General features: G+C 47.3%; 1 protein-coding gene across 3 annotated transcripts in view; it reads right to left on the bottom strand.

Annotated features, from left to right (window-relative positions):
• The window catches only part of INPP5B (inositol polyphosphate-5-phosphatase B), a 783,203-nt gene that overhangs the window by 205,120 nt on the left and 557,262 nt on the right, over positions 1-20,821 (bottom strand). For all 3 annotated transcript variants that reach the window (XM_086956440.1, XM_086956441.1, XM_086956442.1), the window contains 2 exons: positions 12,422-12,557; positions 1,563-1,673 (listed from right to left, as the gene is read on the bottom strand). In XM_086956440.1, the coding sequence (XP_086812566.1) occupies positions 1,563-1,673; positions 12,422-12,557 (247 nt within the window). The remainder of the gene's footprint in view (positions 1-1,562; positions 1,674-12,421; positions 12,558-20,821) is intronic.

The raw sequence follows: 20,821 nt of genomic DNA, 5'->3' as shown, positions 1-20,821 counted from the left end.
AAAAAACTGTACAGCAAAAGTAAAAGGCTAGAGGCAGGTGTGCACGGCTGTAAAGCGTGATGCAAAAATAAATATCACGTTTAAGATACTTTTAAAAATGTAGTTAAAAAATGTGCCAAAACGGTAACACAAAAGCTTTTATCTATTGTATTGTTATAGGTAAGTCACTACTAGTAACAGAAGTAGATCATCGTTTAGGATGTATATGGGATGGCGCTGTTTAAAGAAAGGCCCTGACTGCTTGCTTTACCTGTTTAAGTACATGGAAAGGTAAAAAAAGATAGTTAGTTTAAAGCAATAACAAACGACGAGAACACATGTCGTTTAGGCTGCATGTAGATGGAATGTTGTCATCTAGCCATATGTTAATTTCTGGGTGGAAGCCTTCTTGTAAGGATGAAAGGGATGTCTAGGCAATACTTAACTGAATTGTTAGTGGGAATGTGTGACTTACGTCAGTGTGTCCACGTGTTTAATTAGCGATGCAAAAATAAACACAATGGAAAACGAAATAAACACAATGGAAAAAGGAAAAAATATACCTAGTGCGGCTAAAAGGATGGAGGTTGTTGTGCACGCCTGTAAATTGGGATGCAAAAAAAAACCACGATGGAAAAAGAGAAGCTGCGCAGTGAGCCTGAAAGGCTTGAGGCAGTTCTGTACGTTTGACTCCAGCCCCCACATCCCCCCTGGTCGTGTGTGTCAGCCCAGGATGAGACAGCTTCCCGGGCACAAAGAGCCGCACCTAGAACTTGACAGGTCTTTAAAAGACCTCTTGCTTGCTAATGAGAGTTTGATGTTTCCCACCTCCTTGTAAGAGCCCCTGCCACTCCACTTGGTTGAAGATTTCCCCTTTACTGAAAGCTACTTAAAAACGTTAAATCTCGCCGAGCGATCTGCGCATGTGCACAGCCACGATAGCCGAGACCTAAAAAGGGAGTTCCCTTAAAGTGAGAAGTGGAAGGACAGGAGTCAGACAATTAGAGAGAGAGATGGTAAAGAGGCTAAGCTCCAGGGGACGGACAAACACAATATGGACACGTTTGGACAAGGAAAGCAGTTGAATAAGAAGTAAGCAAATGAGAACAACAATAAAGCCAACCAATGGTTAACAATGGTTATGCTATAAGCCCTTGTAAGCTCTTGTCAAAACCACAACAGGCCTTTTGTAACAAGCCAACTAGGCTCGACTTGAATAAGGCCCATAAAATAGCTTCCTAGTACGGGAAGAGTGCATGCCAAAGCCAAAATGCCCTATCGCCTCCCTCCCCAAATTCCATTGTAGTTTTATTGTCCTCCAGAGAAAAATCCCTTGCACCGTTCCTAAGTAACAGTGCACTTCGAAGGGCTTCTGCTTCCACGTTTTCAAAATGTGGTATTTTCTTTAATCTGGGATGAAAAATTGTTCATATAGCTCATATAGCCCAAAAGATGAATGGCTTGACAAGAACACACATTTTTGTCAGCCGACATAGTCTATCTGCATCAAATGAACAATATTTAACTGTACTGTCATGTTTAAATTCCTGATAAATTAATAATACCCCAAGGCATCTTCATACCTCCCTCCGAGAAATCTGCGCAGATGGTATGCTATCATTCTCCATTTTGTCCAGACTGCGCACAATTTCTTCAAAGGATTTCCGGTACAATGTATCATTCTGTACTTTGATCTGCAATAAAAAGCATCACAACTTAAGTGCTCTATTACCCATTCGTATATGTCCAGTTTACAAGGCCTCAGCCTACCAAAAACAGCAGGGACTAAATAAAGTAACCATTCATTTCTTACAAAGCATCCTGAATTTTATCCCAGATACAACTATATAATACCCTAAGTCGCGGTCTTGTTTGCTGTATTAAAAATACTTTACATTATTCATTTTCATTGTAATTCAGAATATGTTGTTTTTCATCCTAAACATGTTTATCCTATTTCTGTAGGGAAGGAATTCAGCATCTCCTCTCACAACCGGCATGAACTTTGTCACAACTTTGGTTCCACATTTGAAAAAGGGCTCCTGCAATTAATCCTTTTTATTAAATGGTATGTCATGTAGGATACCCTGATCCAAAGTAACCAGGAACTACAAAAGGAGTATCTGGGAGCTAACCTGAATTTACATGAAAAACATTAGGACTACCAGAACAACAAAATCATCTCCTCTACCACCTAAGTGGTGAAAGGTACCATGTTTAGATACACTTTGAAGGGATTCCCCCATGATCGTGTGGCATGGGTAGAGCTGTGGGCATTGAGAATGTACACCCATTTTAAGTGTCTATGATGTTGAGCGTTTTGTCCTCAAGATGTCAGGGACACCTGTATGCCGGTTTCATCAAAGATTCCTGACAATCTTGCATGACATAAGCTGGAGGCGCACTGGTTGCTCTAAATTTGTGGGCCTGTTCGTCAATATGTCAAGCAGTGAAAACCCGGCCTGATGACAAACTTGATGGCATTTTCTGATTTCTGGCACAAGGCGTATTTCCACCCACCATTAAACCATATGTTTAATCATTACAATGACCGAAAAGGAAGCTGAGCCTCTATAATCAGAGTTTTGGTAATGGTAGTGCACCTTATGGCAGAATAAAGCAAGACCAGGGCCTGAGACGGACCTCCATGAGATGAGATAGTCAGAACACCTCTCCTAAGGTAATTTGGCCCAAAGGACATATTTTAAAGGACGTTTTAGCGATGTGTAGTGCGGTAAATGAATCAATAAGGAAAAGACACACATTGGTACCCTGTTGGGGAAGACCCCTGCGAAGATGGGGATAATACAGAGTTAATTTAACTATTTATCATCAGAAAGGAAGTACTTACCAGGCAAGATGAAGAAAACTGCACTGATGTACAAGGTCGCAACTCGCAGCACGCATGTCTGCATAACTTATCTCTGTGTGAATGCCACATCAAGATCAGTGTATAAAGGTAAGCACAATACTTGAGTTGCTAGGATGGAACCTGGTGACAGCCCCACACGTCACAGTATCTGCATTTAGAACTCTCTGTTCATCTTCGTGGCTCAGACACTAGTTTGCAAGTCTCTGCTTACCTGTCGGCTGGTCCCACGGAAATAAAAAAAAAAGGGCGGGAGGGGAAGTACAGTGATCCTGAAGAGACAACCGTTGTGCTAGAAGGCAATTTTGGTAGGCAGATAATTACATTACCTGAATGGATCGTTAATTTGTGTCTGTTTAATTCGGCAATGCACATAGACACAAAGTCTAAAAAAACAGAGTCTTTATCAAATCAACCCCCCAACCCGCCGGGGAAACACTAACGGTCTGATTTCGAGTTCTGTGGACGGGTTACCCCATCACAAACGTGATGGACATCTCGTCGCCCCTATCACACAGCGGACAGGATATCGGCACGTTTGTGACGGAGTAACCCGAACTGTACAAATCAGGCCCTGAAATACTGTGCTAACTTTGAAAATATAAGCTTCAAGTATTAGGCAAAATGAAAAGCAGACTTCCGATCTCTCCCAGAACAACTTTTTATTTATAATGTAACATATTAAAAATTAAAAAAATACTCTCTCACCAGGTCCCTCCCCACCTACATCTTTTCTCTCCAAATATTCAACACAAAGGGCCCGACTAGGAATTGTATGGGTCAGAGGTGCCGATATCAGTAGGCCCAGAAAAACCCATCCTGGAAGGTAACTGCACCCCTGCACTGCGCAATTACAAGTTACTGTCTGCAAAATGGAGAATAGTTGCACATATGCAGAATTAGTGGATCCTTTTTCCATACGTGGATTTTCCATTCTGGTGACAATTCCTCTTGCTACTAACAGGTGATTAATGAGAGCTGGGGCACCTTTGAGGAGTAAGAGACGCAGGTGGGCCGAGTCTCCAAAGCCAGGCTGTGGCTAGGCCGAGGGGAGTTTTCCATGCCCTCTGTGCTGTTTGTGTCCCGAATGACCCATGTGTAAACACCAATAACACACCAGACTGCCCCTATATGTAAATACTACGTGGAGACGTTGTGAAGACCCCACCTGTCGGAGTCTGGCCGTGGTTCGGCCCAGCGCACGACATGGCCAATAGCCACAGCTCGCAGTTGGTGCATGGCTCGGCCTCAGCAGGCCCGCTATTTATTAGTTCTGCTCTCCATGCCACTGGAGTCAAGCTGTCCTGGCTGAAGAGGGGTGAAAACCCAAAACCGGTCCCAGGATGCTTGTTTTCAGTCCATGAGAGGACCTTGTCTGGCAGTTCAGGCTGGACTGTTTCCATGAGGAACAGCATCAAGACAGATTTGCATACGGCTTGGTCCAAACTGGGCTAGCTTAGTTTGCAGAATAACCATGATGGATTAAACATAGATCTGTGACTGGGGGTGACTGAAATGTTTCAGCTCTGCGTTCATCAACGTATTGTGTTTGCTACCTAATTCAAACCTTTCTGTCTACGTACATTATTTGACATTTCTTAACTCTTTGCTGCTCTGCTTGAGGGTATTTTCAAGTTCCTAACGGGTCACCGTGGCTTTTCATAGTTCTCATTCTTGACAATTAAATAAAGCATCCAACTATAGGAAAAGTAGAGGACAATGCAGAAAAATTATCTTTGTCGCCCTTGTTCAAGTACAGAGAAGACAGAAAGTCCATTTAGAACTTAGACTAAATGTCCTGCAAGGGAAAGTTGAGACACTGGGGTTGGACTTCTTGGGAGGTTGGCCCAGAAATCTAGATAGAACATCGTGGGTTTACATCACAATCCAAGCTAATCTACGAAATTTGCTACTTAGGTATTTGTGCCCTGTTGAATCATTTTTTCAAATTCCAGCCCTGAAGGTGGGTTAACTGATCAGTCAAAAGTAGCATCTGAAATTAGGTAATTTGGAAAACATATAAGATTCTGGAAACTAAACCAGGCCTACATTTCCTTGAGCAAGGTGAAATAGAACTGGAACTCAGTGGTTATTATTTTTTTTTTAATATATATAGTTTTATTAAGGTTAACATTAGTTCACAGCCGATTACAATCAAGTAAGTCACAGTATCGAAGATTTCAGTTGCTTTCCATTCCCTTGCCACAGAGAACACCACATGTAGACAAATAAGTTCTATCATATCTATCAACCCACTAAACAATAAAAATGCAGTAAGTTGTCCCCCAGCGCCCTTCCGTCGCATCTTCAGTCGCTCAAGTCTGGGTCTGAGTCCTCTGGGGAAGGAGCGCATATGTTCCCACGAAATTCGTTCCATCTGCCCCACACCCTCTCACATTTTTTAGGACAGCCTCTATTAATGAAGACAGGTTTTTCTGCTATCATGGCGCTGTCCAGATCACAGACCATTGGTGGTGGGAGGGGGTCGCCTGAACACCCCACAACCAAGCAATTTTTCGTTTGGCTAATGCCAAACCCATGGTCGCCCAGTTTTGCTCTGTGTGGGTCAGGTCTGTTGGTTCCAACACATTGAGTAGGCATTTCCTCGGCTCGGGAGTGATCCTGTGTCCACTGACCCTGGCAAGTGTGTCAACTATCGCCCTCCAGTAGGTAGCAATGCGGGGACAGTCCCACAGCGTGTAGTAGAATGATCCCTCGCCCCACAGCCTCTAAGGCAAAGCAGTGACTCTGCCCACCCTATTTTATGAAGTGTGGTCCTAGTATAGTATGTTTGGTGCAATATTTTAACTTGCACTCGTTTCAGCCTGGATGGGCTAGCTACCTCTCACGGGGAAGCGAGGGCTTCCTGACCGTCTTGTTCGTCCATGTCGCCTATCTCGGCTTGCCATTTCTCCCTGAGATTTTAGGTGAGGTCTGTTTGGTTATTAATCAATATGCAATATATTTGGGAGGTCGCTTTTTTGGTGAGGAGGTCTGTCAATAGTCGGTCGTCTAATGGCGAGGCGTCGGGGAGGTCAGTTCCCGGGGCTAAGGCTTTTGTGAGTGCGTGCTTTATTTGGATATATCTGAAGTATTCAGTCCCTGCCATTTGGTATGCTACTAGCGGCTGTGCGAACGTCACCACCTCCCCTTTCTTCCACAGGTCTCTGACCGTGGAGATGCCTATTTGGTCCCACCGGGAAAATCCTTTACTAGTACGTAGTGTACCCAACCTGGGGGTGTCCCAGAGAGGTGTTTGTTTTGTCATCATACCCTCCCATCCTAGTGCACGCTGTGCCACTGACTCGACATGCATATTGTGTGCTGTGGGGCCCATCAGTCCCTGCCCCCGCTTTTTGTCATACAGGGCTCCCATAATCCCATCTGTACCAAGAGTGTCCCTGTCCATACATAATGCGGGTTCTTCTTGTGGGGCGTGGAGCCATTGATTAATCATAATAATTTGGGAGGCCCAGTAGTAGAACTTGATGTTGGGAAGGGCTTTACCCCCGTCATACCAACTCCGAATTAGTTTACGCTGCGCTATCCGTGGGGGCCTACCCTCCCAAAGGAGGTACCCCACTTCCGCCTCAATGGACTTGAAGTAGGAGTCTAGAACCGGCGATGGGGGGTTCTGTAATGCGTATAAGAATCCGGGCAGGGCCATCATCTTGAACAGGGCTGCTCTCCCCAGTAGTGTCAAGGGAAGGGAGTGCCACCACTTCACATCGCTCGAAGTCTCTTCACCTTGGGCAGAAGATTATGTTAGTAAAACTGCGTGGGGTGTGGTGTAATGTGTATACCCAGATATCTAAATCCCTCTGTTGCCAGAGTTATCTCCACGCCAGAGGGAAGACGCAGGGGGACTCTTGAGTATGTATAGTACCGACTATGATAGTGTGTCCGGAGACTCTGCCGTTTGATTCGCAGATGTCCAGCAGGTAGATAATGGAATGTCGGGGGTTCGCCATATAAAGCAGGATGTCATCTGCTTAGAGGGATATTCGATCCTCCCATCCCTCCGTCCAGCGCAGTCCCTGTATTGCTGGGTCTCACCTGATCCCTTCTGCCAGTGGCTCCAGCACCAGAGCAAACAAAAGCGGCTAAAGGGGGCACCCCTGTCTGGTTCCAAGGAGAACTCATCTGATAGTCGCCCATTTACCACTACCTGTGCCAATGATTTCGTGTATAGCAACCGGATCCAGGCACAAGAATTGGGCCCGAAGCCGAGGTGTTGCAGAGCGGAGAAAAGAAATGGCCATTCGACCCGGTCGAAGGCCATACTTGCATCCAAAGAGAGGATGACCGCCTCCTCCTGTATAGTAGGTAACCTAGCCAGCACCCTGTGGGGTCTTCGTCAATTCATTACACTGTTTCTGCCTGGCATGAAGCCGGATTGGTAGGGGTGTATTAAGGTCGCAAGATGGGGTTGTAGCCTGGTGGCTATTACTTTGGCGAGGATTTTCGCCGCTGCGTTGAGAAGTGAAATTGGGCGGTAAGAGGTACAATCCTGTGGAGGTTTGCCTGGTTTTGGGAATGCAATAAGAGTTGCTATCCGTTGGTCCCTAGGGAGTATCCCTTCCTCTAGGCTAGTCTTGAACATGTTCAACAAGTGAGGCGCCAACATGTCGGAGTCTTTCTTATAGAGTTCTATTGGGATACCGTTAGGACCCAAGGCTTTCTCGGACTGCAGCCCTTTAATGGCAGCAGTGATTTCCTCCAACGTGAGGCCGACCTCCAACGCCTGGGTATCTTGCAATGCCAGCTTGGATAGGTATGTCTTTGATATATGCCAGATTGTCCTCCTCGGAGGTCGTTGCTATGGGGAGTATACTATTTCGAAGTGGTGTGCAAATGCGGTGACAATGTCATTAGGGTGTCAGCGATTCTCCCGAGGGGAGATGAATCTGAGCCACACAACGACTGGCCCGTTCTTTTTTTTCCAACCAGGCCAACAACCTACCCGTTTTGTCCCCAACTTCATAGATGGTATGTTGCGTTTTGTTCTCCTCCCCTTGGAGTGTTTCCGAACGTAGTCCCCGTATGCTTGTTGCGCAAGTCGAAGGGAGTGCGTTGTGTGGTCAGAGGGGTCCGCAGCATGTGTGCTTTCAGCTAGGCTAACCGCCTGTTCCAGCTCCTCAACCTGATGAGTTTGTTACCGCTTGAGGGCAGTGATCACCGAGATGACTTGCATGCTAAGGACTGTTTTATAAGCTTCCCATAGGATGACAGGTGAAGCCACCGAGTGTATATTTTCTTGGAAATAGTGTTTAGAGGTCCTATGGAGGTTTTTCCCAATTTTGGGTTCTCTGAGGTATCCCGGGTGTAGGTGTTGCAGAAAAGAGAAAAGAAATGTCCATTCGACCCGGTCGAAGGCCATACTTGCATCCAAAGAGAGGATGACCGCCTCCTCCTGTATAGTAGGTAACCTAGCCAGCACCCTGTGGAGTGTTCGCCAATTCATTACGGTGTTTCTGCCTGGCATGAAGCCTGATTGGTAGGGGTGTTGGAGTTTTCCCGAACGTAGTCCCCGTATGCTTGTTGCGCAAGTCGAAGGGAGGTCGTGTGGTCAGAGGGGTCCGCAGCATGTGTGCTTTCAGCTAGGCTAACCGCCTGTTCCAGGTCCTCAACCTGATGAGTTTGTTACCGTTTGTGGGCAGTGATCACCGAGATGACTTGCATGCAAAGGACTGTTTTATAAGCTTCCCAAAGGATGACAGGTGAAGCCACCGAGTGTATATTTTCTTGGAAATAGTGTTTAGCGGTCCTATGGAGGTTTTTCCAAATTTTGGGTTCTCTGAGGTATCCCGGGTGTAGTGGGTATGTGCGTCTTCTTCCCATGAGGTGAGACGTATACGTCATACGTATGGGCCCATGATCTGAAATACCCCTTGGGAGGTGTTCAATTTCCCCTATTCCCTCCACACTTGCAGGGGAAGTAAATATATAATCGATACGTGATAGGCTATTGTGTACCCTGAGTGGAAGGTGAATTGAAGTGTTTCAGGGTGTTGCATGCGCCACAAATCCACTAACCCAATTGCATCTAGGAATTCCCGAAGGGGAGAAGAAGCAGCCCCGTGTTCCCTATGTGGGTATCTATCAATAGCTGGGTCCATGGTGGCATTAAAGTTGCCTCCTATAATTCATTCCCGGCGGGGGGAGTGTCAAGAGAAATTTACCTAGGGTAGGGAAGGTGAGGCTGTGAAGTGCCGGGGGAATGTAAACTGTCACTAAGTTGTATAGTCGTCCCTCCCACTGACAGGATAGTGCAGCAAAACACCCTTGATCGTCCGTCCAGGTCCCTTACTATTAGGGGGCAGCTTTTCTTCAAGCGGATCCCAACTCCTCTTGAGCCCGATGTGAACTCAGCATGGACCGCCATACGAAAACCCCATCTGTCCAACGCCTTGATCGCCGTACCGACCAGGTGGGATTCCAGAATTAGGACTACTGATGGGGCGTGCCTTTTGAGGTAGTGCAGCACTAATCCCCTCTTTATTTTGTTACCCAAACCATTCATATTCCAGGATATACCCGTCAGGGGGACCCTAGTGTGTGTGGGTCTTGGGGCTGTGAAAAGGAAGGGCTGTGTGTTACGGATCCTAGAGTCTGTGAGCGATCAGTCGACATAGGAACATTTGTTTTTTTGTGGGATCATGAGGCCCCTTTCCAGTGGCAAAGTGTTTCGGCTGTGAATCTTCTTTTAGAACTACCTTTGGAACAACAAACATAAACTTGAGCAACACCCCTCCCTCCACCCCCCTCCGTGCTCCCCTGCAAGACAGATTCCCAACTACCCGCCACCCCAACACTGCAGAGTGCCTCAGCCCCTTAAACAGTACTTGCGTGCGGGAGACGAAGTCTGAGATGTCCCTTGAGGCTCCCCATTGTCCCCAGCTTTGCAACACCTGGTATTGTACGAATCAGTGTCAGTGTTGACCCCTGCAGCATCTCTATTTATTCCATCACCAGCCGGCCCTGTTCCACCGTGAGGGACCATCTCTTAGTGCTTCAAAACATGCCGGTATCTTCAGCTTGTCCTTCGGTTATGTAATCTTTCGATCTACGGGATCTTCGACCTCATCTTCCAGCCTCCCCCTGTGAAGAGTTTTGGTGCTCTCTGCCATTCTTCTCGCTCCCACTTTGAGCGGTGTTGGTGTTGACTCGATGGTCTTCCTGTCCTTCCCACTTGTCGCCATCCCTCCAGCTAGTCATGTGCCTCCCCTGGCACTTCAAAGAACCAGGTTTTGCAATCTGCTACAAACCTTAATCTCGCTGGAAACAACATAGAGTAGGTGATTTCTCTGCGTCGGAGTGCCTTTTTCACCTCTAGAAAGCTCCTTCTTCTTTTGGTGACTGCAGCCGTATAATCAGGGAAAAAGGATACTACTGAGTTCATGATGCGCAATGGCAGGGCTACCTGTGCCGTCTGCAGAATGGCGTTGCGGTCGCGGAAGTTGAAAATGCGGGCTAGCACTGGTCTGGGGGGGGCACCCGGTTTAGGTTTACCTCTTGGTACTCTATGCGCCCTTTCGACAGAGAAGAAACTACATAGCCCCCTCGGCTGGAGTCTTGTCTTGATAAGCTCTTCAAAGTACAGGTCCATTGCTGGTCCCCCTTCACTCTCCGGAATACCCGTGATCCTGACATTGCTGCGCCGGGAGCGCCCTTCCTGATCATTCAGCTTCTCCGCCATGAGTCTATTTTCTGCCTCTTGTTGCTTGACATTCTGTTGCAAGGTGGTGGTGTCTTTGACCAGAGACAACGTTACTTCCTCCACTCTCGTGGCCATTTTTTTGAAGTCCGCATGTAGAAATGAGACATCTGCTGAAATTGACCCTATCGTTGCCTGCACATTAGCAAGGGCGTCCATAATGTCCTGCAGTGTTACTTCTGGTGGGCCTTCCTGTGTGGGGGCTTGTTCTTTGGTCGTTGTTTTATCAGTCAGCGCAGAAAAGGTCCGTGGAGTAGGCACATTTATCTAGTTTGAGCTGTTGTGGTGCCCGTTGGCTCTTACTCCCCATTAGGATGCAGTGTGTGGGCAGAAAGTCCCCACTCTAGATATGGAGCAGAATTCGCTGCTGCCTGCCGTGCGGGTGAACTCTGCACTCGGCCTTTCTGTTTTCCTGCTGTGGTAAGGGCACTGTTCCAGTAAATGGAGTGGGTGTACTGTGTTGCAGCCATGTCTGGGGGGGTATCTTGAGGGGTCGCGAGATGGCGCTCGGCAGAGAGGGCTGGCGATGCCCTGAGGCACCAACAATGCCTAGTTTGTCCCTGAGTCTAGCGCCCAATGATGGGCAGTCTTCGCCCCGAGACCCGTTCTGTTAGGAGGGCCACCCTGCCTACAGCCTATGTGGAATCCCCTTGGTACCTTCAAATGTGGGCGCTTGTGATGCGGGGGAATTCAGCGCTATGAGGCACGAGGTTTCTGGCGCCGCCACTCCATGTTCTGTGCAGGGGATTTCAGGCTACAGGATCCCAGGGTGGGGCAGCTAGAGTGCCTGGTTCACAGCTGCGTCGCAGCCACTACGCCCCACCCCGTCTTCCGTGTGAGAGAGGAAGGGGAGGCCCACCACTCCGGGTGCCTCCGCCGCAGTCAGGGCGTTACCTCACCGGGCCTCTACCTCACTTGAGGCAGCTGCTGCGGAGGTGTGCACAAGCCTCCGGTGGTTCCCGGTCGCTGGAGCCGCGCTGCGGCACAACGTGGCCCTCGAGTTCTGCTTCCCAGGAGCCCAGCACCGACCGAATACCTTTGAGGCGGAGGGGCCCACAATTCCGAGCGCCGCCGCCGCAGTCCGGGTGGCACCTCTCTGGGCCTCTCCTCACTCAAAGCCGCACTTGCAGAGGCACGCACAGGCCTCAGGTGGTTCTTGGACACTGGAGCCACGCTGCTGCACGATTTGGCCCCCGATTTTCACTCACCAGGAGCCCAACACTGTCTGATTACTTTCAGTGTGCGTTGGGGCTATGGTCCATGCAGATTATAGTGCGGATTGCAGGGGGAACCTCTTGGTGATCCCGGAGCTCCTCTATGCTGCGGCCATCTTGCACGCCAGCAAGCAAGAGCTCACCCCCCCGCCCCCGGTTATTTATTTTTAATGAAAAACAGGTAAATTCATCACCTATTGTTAATATTCAGGCTGGGGTTTTCAGTCTCAGGAGCACCTTCAGCATTTAAAGAATCAATTGTGCTCTGAAATCATGATTCTTGATATAATTTAAAAGCTTTGTCCTCAATTTCAGGCCACAAGATGGTATCTTAGCAATTGATAACCATGAAATAACATGAAATAACGCTTTATCTATTTTGCATTCATTTTTTAATTATTTTATGGTAGGAAGCTGGACTGACAATTATGGTAGAATGCTTTCTGACGTACGTATTGCATTAAATAACATTAACACTTCTTGGAATGTGCTGCTGTTTTAATTTTTTTTTACCTTTAAAATTATGTATTGTTTTATGTACTGTGGATTTTAATCTGATTTTACAAAAAGTTATAGTTTAAACATAATAATAATAACAGTAATAATAATGATAACAATATCAACAGCTCACTCTGTACCTACCCCAATATCAAACAAGGAGCTCACTGGTTTGTGATCGCTTGTCTTTAATTCCATGTGACTTCGATAGTCCAGCTGCGTAACAGTTTTTCCTTTCCACAGTATGCGGTCACACCAGGCAGGGGTTCTGTATTTCTCACTGCAAGAATGAAATGCAGACTGAAAACAACAGCTTATCAGTAAATGCATGCAATTATGAGAACCACAATAGAAAAGAATAGAATAGAAAATAATGTTAAACGTTCCCTGCCCTCTTCCTTTACAGTTTATTGTCCAAAGCATTTTGTCATATGTCTATTTTAAGTGACACTCTACCTCGCTAGACACATCCCACTTTATATTTCATACTGAGCCCGTTTGGTAACTCATTTGCCCAGCCGATTATATTTACAAAGTATTTTGATTAATCATGTAGTCCACACTCCGTAATAGAGGAGTGTGGACTACATGATTTAGAGCTTGGCCGGATTCCCGTCGTCCCTCCATGGCGGCGGTTACAAGTACTATGTCAAGCTGACGGAATCTGGCCCGCTGTCTTTAGATCTGGGCTCGCTGAACCGCCATCCACATCAACAGGCAGTTTATCGTCATGTAAGTGGCACACCTCAGTTGATGCAGCTGACTCCTCCCCTGTTTGACAGTATTCAATCGCCATCAGGCCAGAGGAGTTTTGTTGACCATATTTAGATTCCCCCGTTGAGGACTGGTAAGTACTACTGATTAAATTGTCAATACACATATATGTTTTGTTTTCTTCTACAACATATGTAGGTAATCCGTTATACCCCTTTTTTTACATATGGCATTGCACGCAAATAGCACACACTATTGAATGCACACCCCCAGGCACCACAAGCACAACCTCCACAATCACCACAACAACATATATATATTTATTTTAAGTGCCAATACAGGTGTGTTCATTTTACCCTGATAAGTTGTAAAATGAAAATTAATGCATTACACGTAAAGAATATTAGAATGTAAGAGCACTGTAAAATACATGAGGCTGAACCAATGGTCAACACACGATTCATAGTAAGACAAGGGCAAAAGAAGCTTATCTTAGATCCTGGCAACAACAGAGTTGATTACCGTATTGGTCAAGTGGACTCAGCAAAGAAAGAACCTAGACAATGGGATTCAAGATGGAAAAGGAAGTGGGAAACATTAACAAAAGTTACGTTTCTACCTAATTTCCTTCAATTCCGTCAACTCAAAGTAGGAGGTATCCCCGCCACAGTTTCCTCGAAGGAAAGGCACGTTGTGATTTCCGGCGGTAATCTTGGCTGGACTCCAGTCGACAGCCACTTCTGCCTATGACACCGTCAACATAGGTGCTAATACCTGGCGGAGTCAGATGCACTCAGACCGTCTTTCATCCATAGACCGGCAACATCTAAATGGAGCGGATGAACCGTCATCTTAGCGATTGGTGAAACCGTTGAAAAAGTGATGACAGGACCAGATCCATCAAAATCTAAATCAGACCATTAACCTCTAATGAGCACTGAATAGTATTTTCAAAGTAACGTCAAAAATAATCCAAGAAGCTGAACTTCACACACAGGATAGTCAGGGTGTTTTTGTTTTTAATGACTTTGTTTGAAGCATTTCTGACTCAGAATTCTAATTTAATCGCCCTTATATGTATTTAATACTGATGTGGTAAAAACAAATTCCAGGTGTACCAGTCTGGCAACTGAGTTAAGAAATTCTTTGATGGGAGTCAATCATGCTAGGGGCTTGACACCTTCTTAAGTATTGAAAAAAACCTTCTTGCTACCGGAGATCATGGCCAATTCAGATATTAGCAAATTCTGGCTAAACGTTCCCCCTTTGGGTGCTAGAAAAAAGAACTGGAATGCTGCAGGAGTTGGAAAAAATTTGGTTTGAGTGCTATTTAAGATTCAATGCATTGCCCCATGCTTTGTGACTATTACAAGAACATCCGAAGGCAACACAAAAGGCCCTTTCTTTTAAAATTCCTAATTAATAGCAGATAGAAGGCATAAATAGCCCCAGGGCCGGTTCTAAGATTTTTGGGGCCCTGGGCCGAGAGGGAACATGCGAGGCGCTTCTAATTTGCAAAGTGATACATTCAGGGCTCTAGAAGTTGCTTTCTGCAGACTCCACCTGGACCATAGCTCCTCCACTCAGCCACCTACAAGCACCTCTTTTACCGCTCTAATTTGGCTAAAGGTGTGAGAATTGCTCAGGGTTTAGAGTTAAAACTGTGGGGATGCTAAAGTGCTGACAATGGGCGTCCCCCAGTGTCTCGGAATGGGCAGCCAGGCAGGAGGCCTAATTGCAGGACAAACCTGCAATATGTGTCTCCTTGCAAGTGGTACATGAGGAAGCGGCACCATCACCTAGGCCTCCCCATACCATCCCTGAGAGGCCAAGCTCTTCTGCAGATATCACCTATGGGGAATACCCTATTCAGAACAGATGTTGATGACTTGGCCCTCGTTTTTTGGGCACTGGAATAGCATATTTTAATGTACAAAGTAATTCACCTAGATAAGGTCAATTCTGCACTGCTTTTCCTTTTCTGTTGCCGACAATCTATGGAAAGGTGATCATTCTCATGGAAGTCACTTAAGATCAAGCTAATGCAGCCTCTCCTCCTCCTTTGTAGCGTGAGAAAGGATAAAGAAGGATGGAAGAGTGTTCAATTGACCCAGATGGAAAGTGGTCACCACCATCGGGAGGAATGCAGCTCTAGTTCTTAGGACCAACTTGTCAGGACAAAAAGTGGTGAAAAGAAGACAGACACCAAACACTCAGTGTTTGAAACTCACTGACAGACCTGACTGAAGTAATGACAACGACAACTAGGCAAACTGTCTTAATTGTTACCAGTCTTAATAAACAACCATGAAGGGGCTCAAATGGAGCTCCCATCACAAAATTAAGAACCAGGAACAAATTCCATTGTGGCATAACAAAAAGAGTGGGAGGAAACCTATTGCTCAGACCTTTCAAGACGTGTAAAACAATGGTGGACTTAAAAAGGGAAGATTGATCTGGAAGGCAAATAAAAGCTAAAAAGGCTGCTAGATATACCTTTACTGTGCCCGTAGGACAGCCATCCAGACCCAGGGAAAATGCAAACCTGAGAAAGTCAATCAGTTGTGCTTTCAAGGTGCCAATCTGGTCATATGCATACCTAGTTTCGTACCTTTCCACCTCCTGGAGTAAACAGATATGGTGGTGGAACGATGGGCAGATAAGATCACACCCCAGCATGACATCAAGCAGCTGAAAGGCCGTCAAGAGTCCTCAGTAAATTACCACGCATGAATATGTAGGCTCTGAGAAGTCAGGTGGATGGCCTGTTCATCTAACTGAGACAGAAGAGTGACCATGAGAGGACGACAGAGCAGTGGAGACATAAAAGGGTGTAGAAGATAGGAGTATCGCACTGATTTTGGCTAATCTGGAGCCACTAAGATCACTTGGGCTCATCTTGGGAGATCTTCCTCAGAACCCTCAGACTCAAGGGTATGGGAGGAAATGCTTAGTAAAGGGGAGAGTTTGACTTCAAGGGAAACATGTTCCCAATGTTCCTTGCATTGGATTCTGGAAGGCACGGAAATTCGGGCAATGTCAAAATAGGAATGAGTGGTAAAGAGATCCATGTGGAGCATGCCCCATTAATAGAAGATGTTCCTCACGATTTGCAGGCTGGGATACCACTTGCAGTTGGCAAGATAACACTAACTCTGGTTGCCGGCTCTGGTGTTCAGTGAGTGCACCAGAAGAATCACCACCAACCATATTCCGTGCATTTGTGCCCAAGACCAGAGCCTCAGAACGTCCAGACAGAGAGACTAGGAGTGCACTCCTCCCTGCCTAATGACATACCACATTACAGTTGTGTTGTCTGTCAAAACCGAGACTGACTAACCATGAAGGTAAGGGAGGAATGGTTTGATCACTAAGGGAATTGCCAAAGAGCAATCCAGGTAAGATTTGGGCACAATGATAGAGAAGCCCAAGTCATGCAGCAAGGATGACGTCAACTGTTGGTGCACCTCTGGCATCTCCTGCTTACTGGCCTTCAAAAGCCAGTCCATCCAGGTACTGAAAAGGTGGCTCTTTGACCACCTGAAATAGGCTGGCATCACTGCTATCACCTCTGTGAAGACGTGTGGTACTAATGTTAGGCCAAAAGAAAGAACGGCAAATTGATAGTGTGTCTTGCCCACCACAAAACGCAGGTATTTCCTATGAGACCTTCAGATATGTATATGGAAATAAGCATCCTGTAAATTAAACAACATCATCCAGTTTCCAATCTCAAGAACCAAAAGAACATGAGCAAGGGACAGTATATTGTATGTTTCCTTCCACAGGAAGAAGTTTAAGACCCTGTGGCTCAGGATTGGCTATAGAATGCTGGCCATCTTTGGAACAAGGACGTTCTGTGAGTAATACTTGTCCAATTCTCCTGCTCTGGCACTCATTTCAAAGTTCCTTTCTGAAGGAAAGCTGCCAAGTTTTTTCTGCAGTACCAAAAGGTGTTCGTGCAAAAGGCCCAAACAGGGAGGAAGAATCCAGGGAGGAGACTGCCTTAAAGGTATGGCATACCCTTTTCGCACAATCGTTGTGCCCAGACTGATCTGAAATTATTGTCCTTTAGGCCACACCTGGGGCAAAAAGGGACACCTAGCCACCCAATGGCCTGAAATGGGCTGACTAGGAAGAAGAAGAGCTGCTTCCCTTTATTGGCTGGGGAGGGGTGGAAGGACGGAGTGAATGCCTGAGGTGCTGCATGGCCTCTATCCTTTCCTTGGCTCCTGAATTGTTGCAAAATAAGGTTTTGTGATCGCTTCTAAGAAAGGGCAGGCTGGTGTTTACTAAAGTTCAGGCGTCTCCCAAATACCAAGGTCCTTCCGATCCCCCTAGAATTCCTTCCTTTGGGGCATGAGACCAAACGAGTAGGCCGTGGAAGAACTCAATTTGAAACGTTCCAAGGCTGTATCAGCCTTTTCCCCTAACAGCTTGGTGCCTTCAAAAGGAAAGTTCATGAAGCTGTATGGCACATCTGGGGAAAACCAGAGGTTCTCATTCAGGAATGCCATCCTGACAGTGGCAGATGTCCCCACTGTCCTAGAAACCGAATCCGCTGTATCTAATCCGGAAAGTATCACCTGCCCTGATGCTGCTCAACTGTTCCTGATCAGATGCTGGAAATGGACTCAAGTTCCTGGGGAAGATTAGGAACCTGCATACCTGCCATGGCCCAAAGGGAAGGTACACAGTGCCCCAGCGGACAAGTGGCATTGAGTGACTTCAAGTACAGGCTCACGGTTGCTGACCATTTTCACCCAAGCCTCAATACTGTTAGATTACCTATCAGCCAGCCCAATAGAAACATTTCCAGACGTGAGCTTACACAAAGAAGAAGCATAAATCACCAGGATTTCTGGTCAATGATGCCACAATAGGAATGATGGATACTTGTGGCAAGTCTATACATTCTTGCTATTGATCTATTGGTTCAGGAGTCAAGAATGGTTTGGTCCAAGTATCCATAAAAAGGGTCTAGGAGAGCATCATTGAATGCCAGCATTGGCTTTGAAGTGGGGATGGAATATTGCAGGACTGGTCAGAATATTGGCATTAGTTTCAACAGTAGGCTTGGGCAACTGAAGAACCTTTACCACCTCTCTAATTATGAAGTGATATGATGTTGATCCAAGAGAAAGGTGGCTCCAGGAACTCCAACTCAGGGAAAGTATCTTGGTCACTAGCTTCAGCCCATGAAAATCCTGTAAGGACACCTTAAGATCCTCCTGCTCAGAATCCGTACAAATAGTTTCACAAAGAGTATGGTGTCTTCTGAACTGCCTCGCCTCCCTTTTGGAGTTTTGTATCAGCACCAAAGGCTGGGACACCGAAGCGGACAGCATCAGGGCGAGGGTGGGAGGAATAGGCAAGGGAGGCACAGCATATGGCATCCTCACAGGTACCATGGAGTCTAAAGACACTCTAGCAGGGGCCATAACACGCCTGATACTGCAAATATGGAGCTTAAATGCAGGCACTGGTTCAGCTCTGGGCACCAGAATGTGTGAGTGCTGCTGGGATGAAATGGGGCCCAAGCATTCGTTGGCACCGGCTTATGTGGCGCTGGCTTCTGTGGTAGGGAAGCCATGCCCAATTCCGGCTCCAAAGAGAAGTTTAGGAGGCAGGGGTAACCTAGATTGTTTCTGTTTGCTCTCATGTCTCCTCTTCTTCTTCTTATGCATTTAATGGAAGGATCTCGCCTACAATAATGTCGAAGACTTTGAACTGGACCTACACCTGCCTCTACTTTCCTTGACCCTGGCTTTAATATCTTTAATGGCCTTCGGTTGCATGCTCTGCCATGACTTACAAGATCTAGAGTCATGATCAGAGCCCAAGCACCACAGACAAATTTAGTGGAGGACATCTGCCTCTCACATTTGCCACAAGGATTACATTTTGTACTCTTGAGAGGGGATATGGTTACTGAACTTGTAACAGAGAATTTTATGTGGCGAGTTGTGCTTCAGAGCAGTGACGTAGACGTGAAAAAAGGGAAGGGTTGTCGGCATAACGGTAAAGAACAAGTTACTTACCTTTGGTAATGTATTATCTGGTAGAGAGACAGTGTAGCCACAGATTCCTTAACTTTTAAATTCTCCCCAAGCATCTGACTGGATCCGAAAGTCATTCAACAGTCCCTCTGCACACCAGGGGACAGCATCTTACAACTTCGTGATGACGTCGACTTCGGTTGTGATGTTAGTGGAGTCATATAAGTCCCTTTTGGCGTATGGATGTCAGTTTCTGTGAAACCTTCTGAGCCAAAACGCAGATCCACTATAAAAACTGGCTTTGTAAACAGTGTGCCAAAAAAGATCACTGTATATTTAAAACATAATTAGAAAATGGAAATAAAGGATATGATAAAACCCAAAAAATGCCCATAAGAAAGGGTGGGCGTGGCTTGCCGGCCAAGATGGTGGGTGTGCTTTGACAAGACTATGTATCTGCTGCTCAATTCTCAACCGTATTCCACTGTCTGCGGGCAGCGGCTCATCACCCCGGACAGTGCACAACATAGGGGAAAGTCAGGCTCGTTCGGTCACACATGAGGCAAGGTGTGAGCTGACCAGCACAGGCAGCTGAGTTGGAGACTTGAGAGGAGTAACTTCGAGCGGCCATCTTAGAGAAGCAGAAGGGAACGCAGCGGCGCCCGGGCCTCTCACTCTGGCCCTGGCGCGACGCTGAGTTGGCTGCTGCACATACGATGTGCCCTGGGAGGCGGAGAGACAAAGCAGCCCACAAATCGAGTGGCAGGGTGTGAGGAGCGGATTTGAAGCTGCTCCCCATTCGCAGAGGCGCCGGAGCCCCTTCCCCAGTACACTCAAGGACACAAGACGCACGGAGCGTGATGATCCCCAAGGTGCGGTGCAGGCACTCCTACCTGGTGCAGCACTGATGAGGCCCGGTGCTGCACTGTGCTTGGGCCCACACATGAGAGCTGTTATCTGAAGGAGACAGGGAGGAGTCTGCGCTGGGTCCACAAGGACGTGGTCCCCTGCATAGCTGAGGAAGCCTGAGGGAACATTCATAGACAACAACAGACCTGAGCAGTGAGGAGTGGGGGGGGTGGTCAATGGGGGGCGAATCACCTGAATGTGGCCTGTGCAGGCGCATGGCCCCTCCTTGCTTCCCCCCTCCCTCGCTATTACCCAGCACCAACAGAGGCCCTCGGCCAGGCAGTGGAAGCCGAGTCCGAACGCTTAGAGGCGGGCCAAGGCTGAGACGGAGGAGGACTCGACGACGGGGGGGGAGAGGCCAGGGCTGTGCCCAGCCTAGGCCCGAGCTACTTGCAAAGGTTACCTCCCATGGCGCTTATAGTAGTGTGGTAGTGAGCCCCCCCAGATGACGACAGGAGAGTAACGGCCCCGACGCAGACTGCAAATGAGCTGGTCGGCGACTAAGTAGAGTGACCAGGGAACAGCACATATGCCGGCACAGGGTCTGTTGGGGCTGTGAGGCAGAGTGTGAGACGCTGCGAGAAACCCAATACTGTGATCCTACGCACATACACAAGGCACGCAGAGCCACGTGGGTTCAAGGGCCTGATATAGCAAGACGGGGAAACACGCCCAGGGTGAACTGGATACACTCATTAGAGGACCCAGAGTGGTAAACCCGAGGTGCTGATCAATGGGCACTTGTGACAACAAGACAACACACATGAGGCAAACACTGCAGGGAGCCATAGAGCCACGCTGATAATGTGATGAGCAGGCGGCGGACTAGGGTGGGTGCGACAACTGCGCTGCCAATCGAAACCACCAAACAGACCGGCCAGGAACGGGAAGGGACAGAGCCTGTAGGGCCTCCCACTCTGGA

This window comes from Lissotriton vulgaris, chromosome 2_1, assembly GCF_964263255.1.
Source record: "Lissotriton vulgaris chromosome 2_1, aLisVul1.2, whole genome shotgun sequence".
In the NCBI taxonomy this organism is placed as follows: Eukaryota; Metazoa; Chordata; class Amphibia; order Caudata; family Salamandridae; genus Lissotriton; species Lissotriton vulgaris.
This window is presented reverse-complemented; position numbering and strand designations above follow the sequence as displayed.